A 16,064-nucleotide genomic window follows, 5' to 3' on the forward strand; every position below is an offset into this window, starting at 1 on the left:
AATTTTTTTTACAATTAAATCGCCATTATCTTCATATTAATCAATACCAAGCTTATTGTTTTTACTTTGCATACTCAATTTAAAAGAGATTAAGCAAATTATTAGTTAATTAGATGAGAATGATCTTGATGGTTAAATTAAATAATTATAAATTAAAAAGATATTTCTCATAATTTTTTTTAAAAGTCAAATTTATAAAAACCTGAACGAACCGAAAAGAACCGTTATAAATTAGAAACCGAACCGATATGAACTTCTTCAAAAAAACCGAAATAGAACAAAATCAGAAAATTGTATACTAAAAACTGAAAGGAACCCCTATACTTAAAGGTTCGAAACCCTACATATTAATCACATTTATTTTAATCCTAAAACATCAATTTTTAAATAAAAATATGGCCTCCAGTGTTTTTGAAGGAGAAATTAATATCAATAACAACAGCACCCATTTTATTCACATTTGAATATGTATTTTCATAGAAAAATGAACCTTATGGAAGCAATTGAACCCATTTAATTTAAAAAGGTTTTAATTGCCATAGATGTAAAAATGACAGTCTCTAGGTAAATCGATCTGAAGAAGAAAAAAATATTTCATTTAGAGCAGCTAAATCATTATATATATAAGATTTTATAACACGGATACCCCGGAATATAAGTTCATTTCATTATATGAAAACCAAATTGATACAAAAAAGCAATAAAGACATGAAATATATACCACCTTTGTGAGGAATTGAAAAAATTTGATTCATTATTAATGAAAAATAATGAATCATATAATATTGTAAAATATATCCATTAAAATGAATTAAAAATTTTGTATGTATCCTATTGCATTTGAGAATTTTTTTAACAATGTACCAATTTCTGTTATCTGTTAAATTAATCTCGAAAAACTTTTATAAACTACATTTTTGAAACTTATAAAATATTGTCAAAAAAATCCGATTTTGAAATTAATTTATCGGATAAGAGAGAAAATAATTTCTGGTCTTAAATTACATTGTAATAAATTTTGTTGTTACATCATTCTTTCAATCAACATATATCGTTAAATAAATCGATTATGGCTTCAACTCAAGAAATTTGCCTTTATAACCTGATTTATTATAATTTATATTCGTCAATTTGTGCACATGACCTGTCAGGTTTGACTAGTTATTAATATAAAAAGGATAAAATTTGATTAAAACCTAATCTAAACGCATATATCAATCCAACATAAACTAATGCATGTAAAAAAATTTAAATGAGTAAAAAAAAGACACCTCAATGAATATTTAATGGGATTCAAAATTCGATAATTAAGACTAGGTCTTTTACAAATAAGGCCACTATGATAAATAATGGAATTTCAAACTTTCTAATACATATTTATTTTTTAAAGTGCATTGTATTTTAATTATAAAGGGGCGCGCAGGCCCCAAATTTCTGAGTTTTATCCACCAATAAAACACCGCTAGGAGCACAAAGCCAAGGATCTTTCGTAAAAGCCTGCCACTCAAATAATTCGGCCTTGAGCTTAGAAAATATTTTGGGCGCGTCCTGTAATTCGGGATCATTGTCGCCAGATAAAATTCCTGGTTCATTTAAGACATCAATTTTTTCGACCGAATTGTAAACGATATCTTCGGCATTGTAGTTGGGCGAAGCCAGAAATTCTTTGTGAGCAGGCAACGAGCGCATTAAATTGTGCCTAAATGAATATTAATTTATAACGCCATGTGATGTTAATATGTTTAAAATTGTAAGGTTGTTTTATTACGTCTAATTAAATATTATTTTTTTTACTAATTTACCACATATATATCTATATATAAACCTACTAGTCGTATTAAATGGCTCGATTTTTAAAAACGGCTAATTGGCTAATATAATATTTTAGCCAAATCATAATACAAAAGCCTGAGATTTTGCTCATAGGTGGCAAAAAGGTTTGGATATCTATTTTAATAAAAAAACCATTTGAATGGCTAATTTCAAGGTTTTGCCAAAAAAACGTGATTTCTTAACAAAAAATTATTATTATAAGTTATTTGTATAAAAACTAATTGATCAAACCTTTCTTGGGGATCCATTTGAAGATTAAATAATTCCCATTCGTCCCGATAATAGTAAGTTTTCAGAGACCCTTTGTACCAGTCTAGCGATTGATTGTGAAGAGTACTTTGGAGAGATATGGAATAAAAGTGCATAATATAAAATCAAGATTTTGGGAATTATTTTGAACTCTTAAGAATCTTTGAGCCACATAATATAAGTGGAAGCAAAACTTTAGATGTTATTTAATGAATGAAAACAAATATAACTGTCAAGGGCCCTCTAACTTAGGGGGGGGGATACGAAAAAATCACTTCTTTGAGTGATGCCCTCTTAGTCAACATACATAGTATCCATTTTATAATTTAAGTCATCAAGGGAATATCAGCGTCATTGATTCTGGGGGGGGGGGGGGTGACACCATTAGCGTTATCTACAGATTGTTATAAAATTAACGGTATAATTAATATTATTCTTCATTATATAATAACATATAATCATCTTAAAAAAAAGTCACATTAATAAATAATACCGATTCAAAAGTTCTTGGAACATGAGAGAAGTATAAAAATCGGTGTCGATAGGAAACGATGACCGATAATTCAAGTTGTGTATCAGCTTGTAACCCTGGTCCAGGTCTATTATACATCTCATGGGGTAATATCCTGTTATTTCGTGCAAGCTTTGACTGCCATACACAAATATAGGCTCATCCCTTTTGATAACCGTATTATCTATATCTGTGTTTAACCTGAGGTGGTTTAACAAAGAACGACCTCTCAAACGCAAAGTCGAATTAAGTAAAGTATAATTGGATTCAAACCAAGCTAGAACAGTGGGCATAACATCAAAAGAAGTTGTTACTGGGACATCGACGTAATAATTGAGATCACGATGAGTAGTATTAAATTTGAGGGGCTCATTTTCGGAAGTGTTTAAAATATTTGAAAAATGTTTGGATTCGTAAACAGCCATTATAAAAGGAACCTTCATACCTGGTTGGTATAGATTAGTTCTACCGGAAGGAAATGGTGGGCCGTTATCGGATATATAAATGACCAGAGTTTGGCTAGATGTCAAACTATCGGGATTAGAGGAGTCTAAACTTTGGCAATAATTTTGAATCTCTTTTATGGCTAAACCAATACCTAAACGACATATGCGAAAAAAATAGAGAAAACCCATTAAGAATAATGATTGTAACTTAAGTAAAGAGTAAAGTTGTTAAATAACCCGATGGATCGATTTTTAAAAACAGTCCGGTCCGATTAAAATTTTAGCCAAAATAATATCATGCAAGCCCCGAGATTTTACAAATACTGGTTCAAACAGGCTTACATAATATGGCTAAAGTCTTGATCGGGTCGCTTAACAACACTAGTGAGAAGATTACGAGGGAAAATATTTTAGCAAAATTATATTTGCGAAGTATATTTTATTTATTTTTACTTTTAACCTATCAAACTGACAGGTGATTTTGATTAAGAAGGTATATATCAATCAACTGCTTGTGACAGACTTTTCTTAGTTAGAAAATTTGCTGTTCAAAAAATCGCATGTCTCATAAATAAGAAACAATATGAAAATTTCTCTGCCTTAAAAAATTGGCTTCAATATTTTAAATTTGTTAATAATTTTGATCACCTGTTCTTTATGAACAGACTAACATAATAATTTTTTCTTCTGCTCAAAATTGGAGGTGCAATAAAGGAAATTTATTTTATCAATATAATTTAGTATGAATTATTTTACAATTATTTTTTTTTTAAAAAAAAGCAAATTATTCGAAATACAACTAGAATTCTATCATTCGTAAGAATAGGAATGTAAATTATTTGATATAGCATATGAATAATGCACTATTAGGTTGGTATTTTTGTATAGGGCCTAGTGATAGCGGAGACGTGGAGAAGGGGGACGAGCGGGGCAGCCGCCCTGAGCCGCCAATATTATACAATTTTAGGGGCCGCCAAATTTTGTAAAAAATAAGAATTTTTTTTGTTTGAATTTTGAAAAAAGGTTTGGTACTAGCCATAAATATTAATAACAAAAAAAAATTAATTTTATATTTTAGTAAAAAAAAAAATTATTTATTCTTTAGTTAAGAAATTTGATTTTTTTAAATTAAATATTTCTCTTAATAATCTTTAAAAACAATAAAAGAAAAAGTAGCATAGCTCGTAACTTTGTAATAAATTTGAGCTAAAATTTTGATTTATATAAAACTCACACACAATATAATTATCACATAGTTTTATTTGTTAAGGGTGGTCCGAAAATCTTGTTTTTTATTGGTATTTGATATAAAATAACCATAAACTTTAGGTCAGACTGGGCTTACTAAAAATCAAATTTTTGGCTAAGTTCAGTCCAAAAAAATGAATTGGTAGGGCTTTAATTAAACAACATTAGTAGTATAATAGTTCTAAAAACTATAAAGTTTTAATTTAATGTGAAAATATTCATCCATCTGATTATTATTTTGAATTTTTACCCTGATCTAATCGACTAATAGCAGTATATTGAGCTGCTAACTCAGCCTTACTGACTTTAGTTTGGGGTAAATAGTAAGGTATATCTGTAATATTCCATTCAGTATATATAATTGGCTGCCAATCTGGTATAATGTTTAAATGATCTTGCTCTTGACTAATTTTGCTGGATTTGATTTTGCTACCATCCCCAAATCTTTCACAAAAAGAACCATATTTAAGGCGATCTTGTTTTGAACACCTGTGTGGATCATGAAAGGAAACTACAAGAAAAAATTGTGCCTGGACATCGGTAAGATTATTTTGCCTGTAGAAAATTGAGTATAAAAAATGTAATTTAAAAATGAAAATATTTTTATATTGATTAACAATAGTAATGATTTTAAACCCATCATGATCATAGCTCACACACTAAAACTATTCTTTTTTTTAAAACATTTAGGTTCAAAAGGTCCTTTATAGTAACAATATTCTAGAGAATTAAAGTTTTTTTAAAAATTGCTATTACCTTTTCTTATTTACATTGCAATTAATTTTTAAAATAACCTAGGCAAAATAGGTTATTATGGTCATTAATATAAAGTAGCTTGAAATGGGTGTTTGGTGACGAAAAGGATATTTGCCCCGTACGCGCCAAAAATTCATTAATTTAAATCGTAGCCATTTTGACCATTTAACAAGTAAAATAATGTTTTAATTTAATCTTGTATATTTTTAAACAATTATTTTTAGACAATGACACTAAGTCTTAATGTGAAATTCAATTCTATACACGATTTAAACGTTGCTATATCTATATATGAAAAAGAAATTTTTTTTAACATAGTTATACAAAAATTTTTTAACATGGTTATACATAAATCAGATTTATTAAAAGATACTTATAGCAGTGATTTTATTGCTAAATTATAGCCAAGTTTATTATTTATGTAAATATGGAGAAAAAAAAATTCCAGTCTAGAGGTATAAGAACTTCATCTAGTCTTCACAAAGAATGTATTTTATGTTCTCAGTCTTTCTTCAGTGTGATATACTTAATGAATATTCTTTAGATATAGTCACATTTGTAAAAGATCATAAAAACCATGATCTAGGTTAGAAATATATATTTAAATTTTAACTAACATATAATTTATATAATCAAGATATGAAAATATTTAAGATGCTTCCCAAACAAAGAAGGTTGTCTCCAGTTAAAAAACAAATTGTTGAGCAGGCTATCACTTTTAAAGCCAATAAGGTCAAAATCCAAGAATATATAATAAATTCTTGTCAGATGTTTACTTTGTGGGACATTCACAATATTTCTGAAAAGTTAAACAAGCCTTCAAATAATATATTACTTGATGTAGTAAATCAACTCAGGGAAGATAATGGTGCTGTGGTTGAAATACTTGAAAAAGATAATGAATTAATGGGCATATACTTTCAAGAAGCTAGCATGCTACATTATCTTAAATATTATCCTGAGGTGATATTCATTGATGCCACTTACAAATTAAACAATCTAGGTATGCCTCTTTTTATTTTACTTTTGATAGTTAATCAAGGCCAATCTCAGATTGTAGCTTTAAGGCTTGTCAGAGGGGAAACATATTTTTGTGTAAACTAGCATCTTGAAAGTATATGCCCATTAATTCATTATCTTTTTCAAGTATTTCAACCACAGCACCATTATCTTCCCTGAGTTGATTTACTACATCAAGTAATATATTATTTGAAGGCTTGTTTAACTTTTCAGAAATATTGTGAATGTCCCACAAAGTAAACATCTGACAAGAATTTATTATAATATTCTTGGATTTTGACCTTATTGGCTTTAAAAGTGATAGCCTGCTCAACAATTTGTTTTTTAACTGGAGACAACATTCTTTGTTTGGGAAGCACCTTAAATATTTCATATTTTGATTATATAAATTATATATACTATTTACCCCGTCTGGGGCAAATATCATCAAATGCTATTTACCCCATTGGGGGCAAATATCATCAAATGCTATTTACCCCATTGGGGGCAAATATCATCAAATGCTATTTACCCCATTGGGGGCAAATATCATCAAATGCTATTTACCCCATTGGGGGCAAATATCCTCTGCCGTTTTGTGAGCTATAGTGATTGTGATTATTCTTTAAAAAATAGTAATCATTACTTTTTATAAAGGCTGAAGGTTCTAAAATATTCACGAATTTTTAATTTGATAAATGTTATATTCCTACCAATCTGCATTATGGAGTATTGCTGCTCAGTCTTTTCAAAATCAAATTTGAACAGGTGATTGGGCCCCACATGTTTCTTTCCAATTATACCTTTTGATTCATATAATAATAAACTTGTTTTATAATATATATTTTAATTTTCTTAATTAAAAAAAAGGAATGGTTTTTTTTAATTAATGGCTAATGGAAGATTTGACGTAATATAAACTGATTGTTTGTAATAGTGCATGCATAATAAATTCATGTGATTTGTTTACATAGATTAAAAAGCAAAATATTTTTTAAAAAATAAAAAAGGGTAGATGTAGTAGGTATCCTTCAAAAATATAAACAATTTTACTAATAATTCATCATTATTTTTTAAAAAAGCAGTATAATAAAAATGGAACCTGTAAAAATCTTTTGCTTAGCTAACAGTAATGGTAAACTATTGATATAATCAAAGCAGTTGAAATGGTGGAAACTATGATGAAGCCCATACATCCCATTCTCGTGTTGTGGTAAACCACTCAAAACACTTGCCCTTATCCATTATATATATTGTAATTTATATAAATCTAAAAATCAAATATAACCTACTTGGACTGCAACTCGAAACACTAGTAAACGAATTATTAAATATAACTCCTCTTGAAGCAAACTTTTCCAGATTTAACATTTTGCTCACTTTATTATCAAATATCATTGATTCAAATCCAGCATCATCAGCTAAAATCTCATGAAGAAAATTTACAAAAATATATACCTATTAATAACAACATGTTACGAGCAGCTACATTATTCACAAATAACAAAATAATAAAGGCTATCATTTTGATTCTTTTTTTTGCCAATTAAAAATATTTCTAAAAATTATGCTATATTTTTCAAAAAAGATATTTTTATTTAAAGCAAACATATTATGCCGATATAACTAAACTGAGAATTGACAGGTAAAAACTGAGAATAGACAGGTAAACTGAGAATTGACAGTTAAAATTTATTTTTATTTTATAGCCTATCAATTTTATTTTACAAAAATTATTAAAATGTTTTTATTAAATAGAAGGAATGATTTTATATTACATAGAAACTAAAATACCCATAATATATTTTACAAATCACTAATATATTTCCGTTAGATGGCGTAAAATCGAATTGATAAACTGAGAAAAATAATGACGGAAACTTAAAAATTTTTTTATTATATGTTTATATAAGTTAGTTTACACAAAATGAATCAAATAAATGAGATATTTTTAAAAACCCAAAAATTTAAATAAATTGACTAAACTGAGAATTGACATTATAACTCAAAAAATAATGACGGAAATTTTTTTTCATTTTATGTTTATACAAGTTAGTTTATACAAAATGGGTCAAGGAAATAAAATATTTTTAAAATCCCAAAAATCTAAAAAAAATTGACTAAACTGAGAATTGCCATCATAACTCAAAAATCTATGATGGAAGCTTAAAATATTTTTCATTATATGTTTATATAAGTTTGTACCAAACAAATTAAGCCAGAGCAAAGAATTACCTATAATTCATATTATTAATTTAAAACTAAATTTCTAATATATTACGCCATCCAACGGAAATATATTTATGAAATATAATATTTATTATGGGTGTTATAATTTCTATATATTAAATCTGTTCTACACATATTATAAATTTATGGACTACTCTTCCATATTCTATTTTATTTATTTAAATCATTTTAGTTTTGGATAAATTTGATTTACATAATAAATATTTTATTTATATTTTTAAAATATAATTGATAGATCATAAATAGATTTTACATGTAAATGAGGAGTCGAAAAAGGGTAAATAGGAAAAAAACCCGGAAAAAAACTCTTTATTTTTCTAATAAAAATATGATACTTCACTTATAATTTCAAATTTTCCCTACATTTATATTATTTGGGATCTAAATTCTTCCTTATATCAAATCTTCAGTAGATTCTTTATTTTATTTTTAAAGATAGATACATACCTAAAAGTGTGTCAGGGTTAGCTGATATTATTCTAATAAAAATATGATACTTCACTTATAATTACAAATTTTTCCTACATTTATATTATTTGGGATCTAAATTCTTCCTTATATCAAATCTTCAGTAGATTCTTTATTTTATTTTTAAAGATAGATACATACCTAAAAGTGTGTCAGGGTTAGCTGATATTATTCTAATAAAAATATGATACTTCACTTATAATTTCAAATTTTTCCTACATTTATATTATTTGGGATCTAAATTCTTCCTTATATCAAATCTTCAGTAGATTCTTTATTTTATTTTAAAAGATAGATACATACCTAAAAGTGTGTCAGGGTTAGCTGATATTATTCTAATTATATTGGATCTAAATTCTTCCTTATATCAAATCTTCAGTAGATTCTTTATTTTATTTTTAAAGATAGATACACACCTAAAAGTGTGTCAGGGTTAGCTGATATTATTCTAATAAAAATATAGATCTTTCATTTATAATTTCAAATTATTCCTACTCTTATATTACTCTAATTGTTTCAAGTTTTTTAGGCAAAAATTTTTGAAATTTGGCTTTAATAATAAATTAGAATTTATAAAGTGCTCTTATATTTTTTAAAATTATATTTCAGTTAAATTAATGAAGATAAAAGAAATTAAAATTACTATAAATAATTATTTAGGGTATAATATAGGAAAAAGTGTTATATCTATTAAAAATATTATAATTTTATATAAAAATATTAATTTACCTTGATGTTTGTAATTGGCGGGGAAAAAAAAGGGGGTTGCACGCATCCTTTGCGATAAATTTGCAGGAAATTAATAATTAGATCGATCTGTGGGTGTTAGGTATTGTTAACCATCACCCAATATTATATTAATCACACCTATAATATAATATAATCTTATAACCATTAGCTCATAATGTAATAATTTTTATAAAAAATATTAAGGCCCGGCCCGGGTTTAACAATCTTATACCAGGCCCGGATATATTTTTAAAAAAAAATTTAAGGCCCGGCCCGGATATGTTAAAAAAAAAATTTTTAGGCCCGGCCCGGGTATATTTTAAAAATTTAAAATACGGCCCGGGCCGGGCTTAAGACCGGGCCTGCAGGTCTCTGATTAATATTGATAAATAATTTTATAAACGAATGCCACAATCTTTAACAGCTATTAAACTCCAAAAAAAAACACAAAATACTTACGAAAAAATATTCGAAGTAATAATGTCAAGAACGGGATTTATTTCTTGATCCATTATATATATATATATATACATGGATTTCGAAAGGTCTGCTATGAGCGCGGTTAAAACTGTCATTGGTATGATTATTAATATGTTAAATTATTTATATTTATTTTTTCAATTAGGGGACCACATCATAATCAGAGGATGCTTTTACAATTTGTGTCAAAGTATCTATAGAAACATTCAAAAGCTAGGTCTGGAAAGCTAATATAGAACCGATAAAGCCCTAAGCCTCTTTTGTGGCATGATGGACGGCTTAGCATTTGTTCCTTTATGTGATATGTGCAATGCAATGGCATTCCTTAGATCGGTTACTCCGAGCAATAGTAAGAATATTCTTGAATATTTTGATAAAAATGACATCGATGGAGTATCAAGGGAGGTCACAAGAAGCCATTCTCAATCCCAGACACGTCGAATTGGGTCTCGATTTCCTCCAGAAACTTGGAACGTGAATGAGAGCACTCTATCCGACGAAGAACGCATGTTTAATCAATGCGAAGGTTGGAATCATCGTTTTTCTAATCTGGTTGGGAATAAACACCCATCAATCTGGGTATTGATTTAAAAAAATAAAATGCGAGGTGGCTGCCGATGAAACCAAACTTGAACGATGGCGTGTAAGTAGTTGGACACCGAAAACAAAATCGCAATTACAATACCCAGAATCGGCTAAAGAAACTTTGAGAGGAATACCGTGATGGTGTGCGAAGCCATCCAGATTTTATGAGGGAGATTTCCATCATTATTCTATGTCAACCCATATAGCTATTATTCTAAATTATTAAATTTGTATATACATAATAATGATTTATCAATAATATAAACAGATCTTATTAAATTTTGTCAAATTTTGTCTAATTAATATAGTAACTAAGGATGGATATTGTATTTATAACTATAGCAAATAATTTTTACTAAAATAAGTAATACAATTTTACTGGGATATTTTTTTTTCCCAGTACCAATTTGAACATCAGCATTTTTTTATAGAGGGTATATGAATAATCTTTAAGTAATGAATTGGGGCCTAAAAAAATTTATTATTAAATTATGTATTTATAATATTTTTTCTTAAAATACTAGTCTTATACCTTATTATCCAAATAAAAATATACCGATATTATTAGATCTTAAGTAAATTCGAAAAAAAAATTCAGGGTTTTTTTCGGGTTTTTTTCCTGGGGGTTTTTTTCAGGGATTCTCGAAAAAGTTATTAGTGATCAACACGCCAAGTGGAGTGTATCGTTTCACGCGACTTCCGTTTAGGGTAGCTCCAGCTACTTTTCAGAAAGAATGGGTAAAAGAAATATTTGAACGATATGGGGATCGATAGTGCGAAACAACATACAGTAGAAAACGAAAGCACTAGTTCGCAAAAATTAGAAATCCGCTATGCAAAAAGGATAAGAAAACAATTTATAAGAGAATTGATGCAATAGAATGGAAAAGATAGTCAAATGATTTAAATATAATAAAATGATAAATTAACTTGACTAATTGTTAATATGATTAGTTGTTTTTTATTTATTTTATTAATTATTTATTTGTGAAGTTATTTATATATGGATAAAATTAATGACATATTATAAAATAAAGTTTGTATTAATTCGTTTATGGTGACATATATAATACTCATATCCATAATGACAAAAATAATTAACCATTTATTTAGGGGGTTTTTATATTTATTCGGTCTTTTAGATAATATATTCAATACAATAAGCATTTGTCTCAAAGTATATTTCATAAAATGTTTAATGCAGTTCTGTATTGAAGTATTAGGTTTATCGTTATAAAAAAAAGCCTTTTCTTTTTGCCTATAAAAGTACTAATTGATTAGTGTAATAACATCTTAAAAATGTTTACTAAAGTGAGAAAAAATATTAGAATTATTAAATTTTTAAAAAGGTGTGGAAAATAAAGTAAAATTAATGCCACAAAGAAATACTCATGAGTAAATTCAGATATTTAATTTCATAATTTTCGAATAGCGTAATTAAATGGCTCGATTTGTGCTGATTTTTAAAAATGATTAATTCAATATTTAAGCCAGAAAAATATTGCATGAGCCACGCGATTTCGTTAATAGATGTTCAAAGCATTGTGCCATCCATCAGCAAAATCTTAAGGCTTGCGTAATATTTTTTTGGATAAAGTTAATAGTTTTTAAAAATCTACGAATAATTTATTTTAACTATTATTTGTATTAGATTTAAATTTTCAAATTTAATTATAGTATATTTATATTCGTTAAATATTCCATTAATCTAATAAACAATATTTGCTCTAAATATAATTTGATTCGGTATTTGGAAATAGACTATTTGTACTTTATTCAAAATTATTTAATAGTATTTGATATTATTTAAAAATTTGAAAAATATTCAAAATTATTTGTATTTTTCGATATTATTAGAAAAATATATAAAATTAAAAATATTCGAAATTATATGTAAAATACGAGACTATTCGAAAGTATTGGAAATTATTTGTTTTTAAATCTATTTCTTATGTTTTTATTTATTATTTATTTTATTATCCCATTTTAAAAGTTAAAAACAAATTATTTCTTCTAATTTAATAATCCATTTTTAACTTTTAATAAATTTAAAAAACAAATTTTATTCTCACATCAAATTGAATAATTAACTTTATTAATCGTTTCCTATTTTTATATAAAAATATCTAAGAATTAACCTATTAATCATACGATTAACTCCCCGGAAAAATAGCGAAATTGGAAAATAGATGGGAAAATGAGAAAACAAAAAAAAATAAGATGAACATTATATTTCATTTATATATAATATATATAACACAATTTATAAACAATAGAAGTCTAAATAGAAATAAATTTATATTATTAAAATAGTAATATAATATAAAATGGTTTAAGAATTATTCCCTGAAGGAATACATACACTAAAAGATATATATCCCTTCATTGGTTTGCTCTCATTTTATTGTATTCCGAAAATATTTATCATGTAGATGTTGATTATAACAGATTTAAACCAATTTTCTCACTCTTTCATGGTGTAGTCGATTTCATATCCTTGATTGTATTTTTACAAAAGCAGACCATATTCTTTCTGAGGGTCCTGCAGAATGTTTGATTTCTACAAACTTCTATTTACAACAAAATATTTCCAACACCTTTACAAATCGCACGACATTTTTAAAAACCTTCCTTGGACCGATATTCAACTAGATTTGCCATTACTGAGTGTATATTTAGGCTTAAATAATTTTCCTAACCTATGTAGAGACATAAAGGTAGTTGAAGGATATAGTATGGAAAGAAAAATAAGAAATAGCCATATATTTATTAAAACTAAATGAAATATTTCCAGGGAAAAAAAATAATTTTCCTGAGCAAATTCCCGGATATTTACTTTCAGCTTACACCGTTATGCGTTACAAAAACGCGTAGAAAATTATTTGAAATAACTCAGATTCATTGATAGTTTTTTTAAAATTATTATATAGAAGATCTTCAGCATCTTGTTTATTATGGACATAATATAATAAATATATATTTGATTTAATCTCTCATTGATTATCTTCCTATATAAGATTATATTTTTTGGAAAGCGATACAAATATCATCTTTTATCTCAATAATTAAATTTCCTATTTTAAATTGGAATTTAATAGAAAACGCCTAAAAATAATTAAAGGAAATTAAGATTTTTTTTATAAAGGCAAATTTTAACAATTATTTTGTTAAATAAAAGAAAAATTTGTAATTTACCATTAATTTTAATTTTTATACAAAATCAATTCAAAAATTTGATTACACAATAAGTTGTGGATATTTCCCGCAAACCTTCCCAACCTGAATGATTTGATTAACTGTGAAGACAAATTTTGAAAAATCAAAACAATATTATTAATTGACGAAAAATATGATTCCTACTGAGAAGCGTCTTAAACTAATTTTTCAAATGTATCTCCAATCGTGTTGATTATGAGCCTATTTAATGGGGTTGGTTTATATGTTGTGATGGAAGACACATTTTTATATATTACAGTGAAATTGAGCAGAGCATTTTATGCAGCTAACATCGTAAATTGTTGTTTCTTTATGCTCCTCTACTCTATCTTGGATTCCATGGCCGATCCTTCAGCCAATTTTTGGTTGAATAGATTAGTTCTGTTAAAGGCTCGATTTGGGTCGATTTTTTAAAAAAACTACCCGATTAAGACTTTAGCCAAAATAATATTAAGTAAGCCTCGAAACTTGACAAATGACCTTTCATATAAAAAATATTGGCGTTTTGTTTCTTACAAGAATTTTTAAAAATATCAATTTATTCTACCAGTGATATCATACTTGAAAATTTAAAGACCCGATGCCTGAATTTTTTTATAAAATATTAGGCCCGGCCCAACTCGAACCCTAAATTACTTTTACGAGGCGAGTACTGGTCGGACCGGGATTTTAGATCACTAATAGATATTACTTATATTGTAGCGAAAAGTACTATAAAATTTTAAACCCGGTAGAAATCCCCTGAAACGTTATACAATGGGAGAGTAAATTTTTTATAGGGAAATATTTCTCATACAATATTTGGTTCAGAGGAACTTAAGCAAACTTGAAAATTCAAGTTTTCGATACTGCCTACCTTTATTATAAGTTGTCCAAGATGGTATTGGAAATAGATTTGTGGATTTTTTTTTCTATGTTGAATATAAAGAAGTATTTTTGGCATTATTATTGCATCCATACTTTATGAATTGAATTGAGGCAAATGATAAAAAAAAAATACCCTTAAAATATATTATTAGAAGTAGTCTTAAATTTATTTAGTACTACATAATCAAACTACACCACCATTAGACTTGACAGATAGCCAAGAAAAGGGGGATTATTTTTCTTTTAGCGAAACAATCAAATAACATAGAGCTACAGGGGTAAATTTTGTATAAATCGTTAGAAACACTTAATTATTATTATTCTATTAAGGAATTTTCTTTAAATATTATCAGCTCCAGTTGAAAGTTATTACGTTTTGGTATAATGATAAATAATACTCCGAAACGACAAAGGCCTGATGATAAATTATTTAAAAAATTGATTATTTAAAAAATTGATTATTTTAAAAAATAATAATTTGATTTAATAAAACAAAAATTTAATAATTAAATAGTTACATATAAATCCATTCATTCACGTTAGAAATTGCATGAAATACAATTTCATCACCTACGAAAAAGTTGAAACATGCATCTGTATATTCACTAATATTTATATCCTATACATGATGTCCGCTAGTTTTATTATATATAGTGGGATGTAAGATGTAGCTTGCTAGAATAGTATAAAAATAAAGAGTATATAATAATGGATTTATTAGTTCCGTTGCAGGCAGAATAGTAATATTTGCTGAAATATCATGTAATAGTATATAAAAATGTATCTGGAAATCCGTTTTGTATATTATGTTATTTTTCTTATATATTAATTTTTAGTGGTATGTCGATATCGTGCATAGAGAATGAAAGGTTTTGTATGTTGACGCCGTTTATCATAGTTCCAGTGATCCGGATCCAATGAATTATTATCATTCAATGCTTTACAAAATCGATATTACATGATTAGTATTGTTCCACGTTGTCATTCTTATCATCATCATTATTCATTGTCATTTATTTCTTCCAATTCATTAGTATATTACCATTATCATATTATAATTGGTTCTCACTTTATATTATTTATCATCATTATTATAATTGGCTTTTATATTCTGAGAAAAGAGAAGTCAATCTTCCATTCCAATTTGGTACATTTCTGAAAATATGTTATAGATGTTTTTAAGTGTTTTTTGTTCCCACTGAGCACCATGAACATCTTATGGCAGATTTATCAAGTTCATATCCTTTAAGCATTTTGATACCCAAAAGTATTTGGGAAATTTTCCGTCTCCTGTGATCTAGGAACTATTTAAAGGATGTGAATATCATATTATTTTGAGTGTACCTTAAGCTATGCCAAAGCAATCTTACTCTTCTCAAATGAATGAGTCGCTTGATTGGTAATGCATCTGTTCCACACAATTGAAT

General features: G+C 27.0%; 1 protein-coding gene across 3 annotated transcripts; it reads right to left on the reverse strand.

Annotated features, from left to right (window-relative positions):
* Positions 1 to 1,132: 1,132 nt before the first annotated feature.
* On the reverse strand, positions 1,133 to 7,638 carry LOC135923482 (N-sulphoglucosamine sulphohydrolase-like). 3 transcript variants are annotated; one of them, XM_065458256.1, is made up of 8 exons: positions 7,501 to 7,638; positions 7,331 to 7,463; positions 7,145 to 7,278; positions 6,689 to 6,845; positions 4,538 to 4,842; positions 2,576 to 3,191; positions 2,065 to 2,169; positions 1,133 to 1,699 (listed from the first exon to the last, which is right to left on the reverse strand). In XM_065458256.1, the coding sequence occupies exons 1-8, from the start codon at positions 7,565 to 7,567 to the stop codon at positions 1,402 to 1,404; spliced, it is 1,815 nt and encodes a 604-aa protein (XP_065314328.1). In that variant the 5' UTR covers positions 7,568 to 7,638; the 3' UTR covers positions 1,133 to 1,401. The 3 variants fall into 3 exon arrangements, with proteins under 3 accessions (XP_065314328.1, XP_065314330.1, XP_065314329.1); XM_065458258.1 differs by having other exon boundaries at positions 1,134 to 1,699; positions 7,335 to 7,421; positions 7,501 to 7,517; XM_065458257.1 differs by lacking the exon at positions 7,501 to 7,638 and having other exon boundaries at positions 1,134 to 1,699; positions 7,335 to 7,454.
* Between the last annotated feature and the right edge of the window lie 8,426 nt (positions 7,639 to 16,064).

This window comes from Gordionus sp. m RMFG-2023, chromosome 2 (genome assembly GCF_954871325.1).
Source record: "Gordionus sp. m RMFG-2023 chromosome 2, tfGorSpeb1-WG-v2, whole genome shotgun sequence".
Classification (NCBI taxonomy): domain Eukaryota; kingdom Metazoa; phylum Nematomorpha; class Gordioida; order Chordodea; family Parachordodidae; genus Gordionus; species Gordionus sp. m RMFG-2023.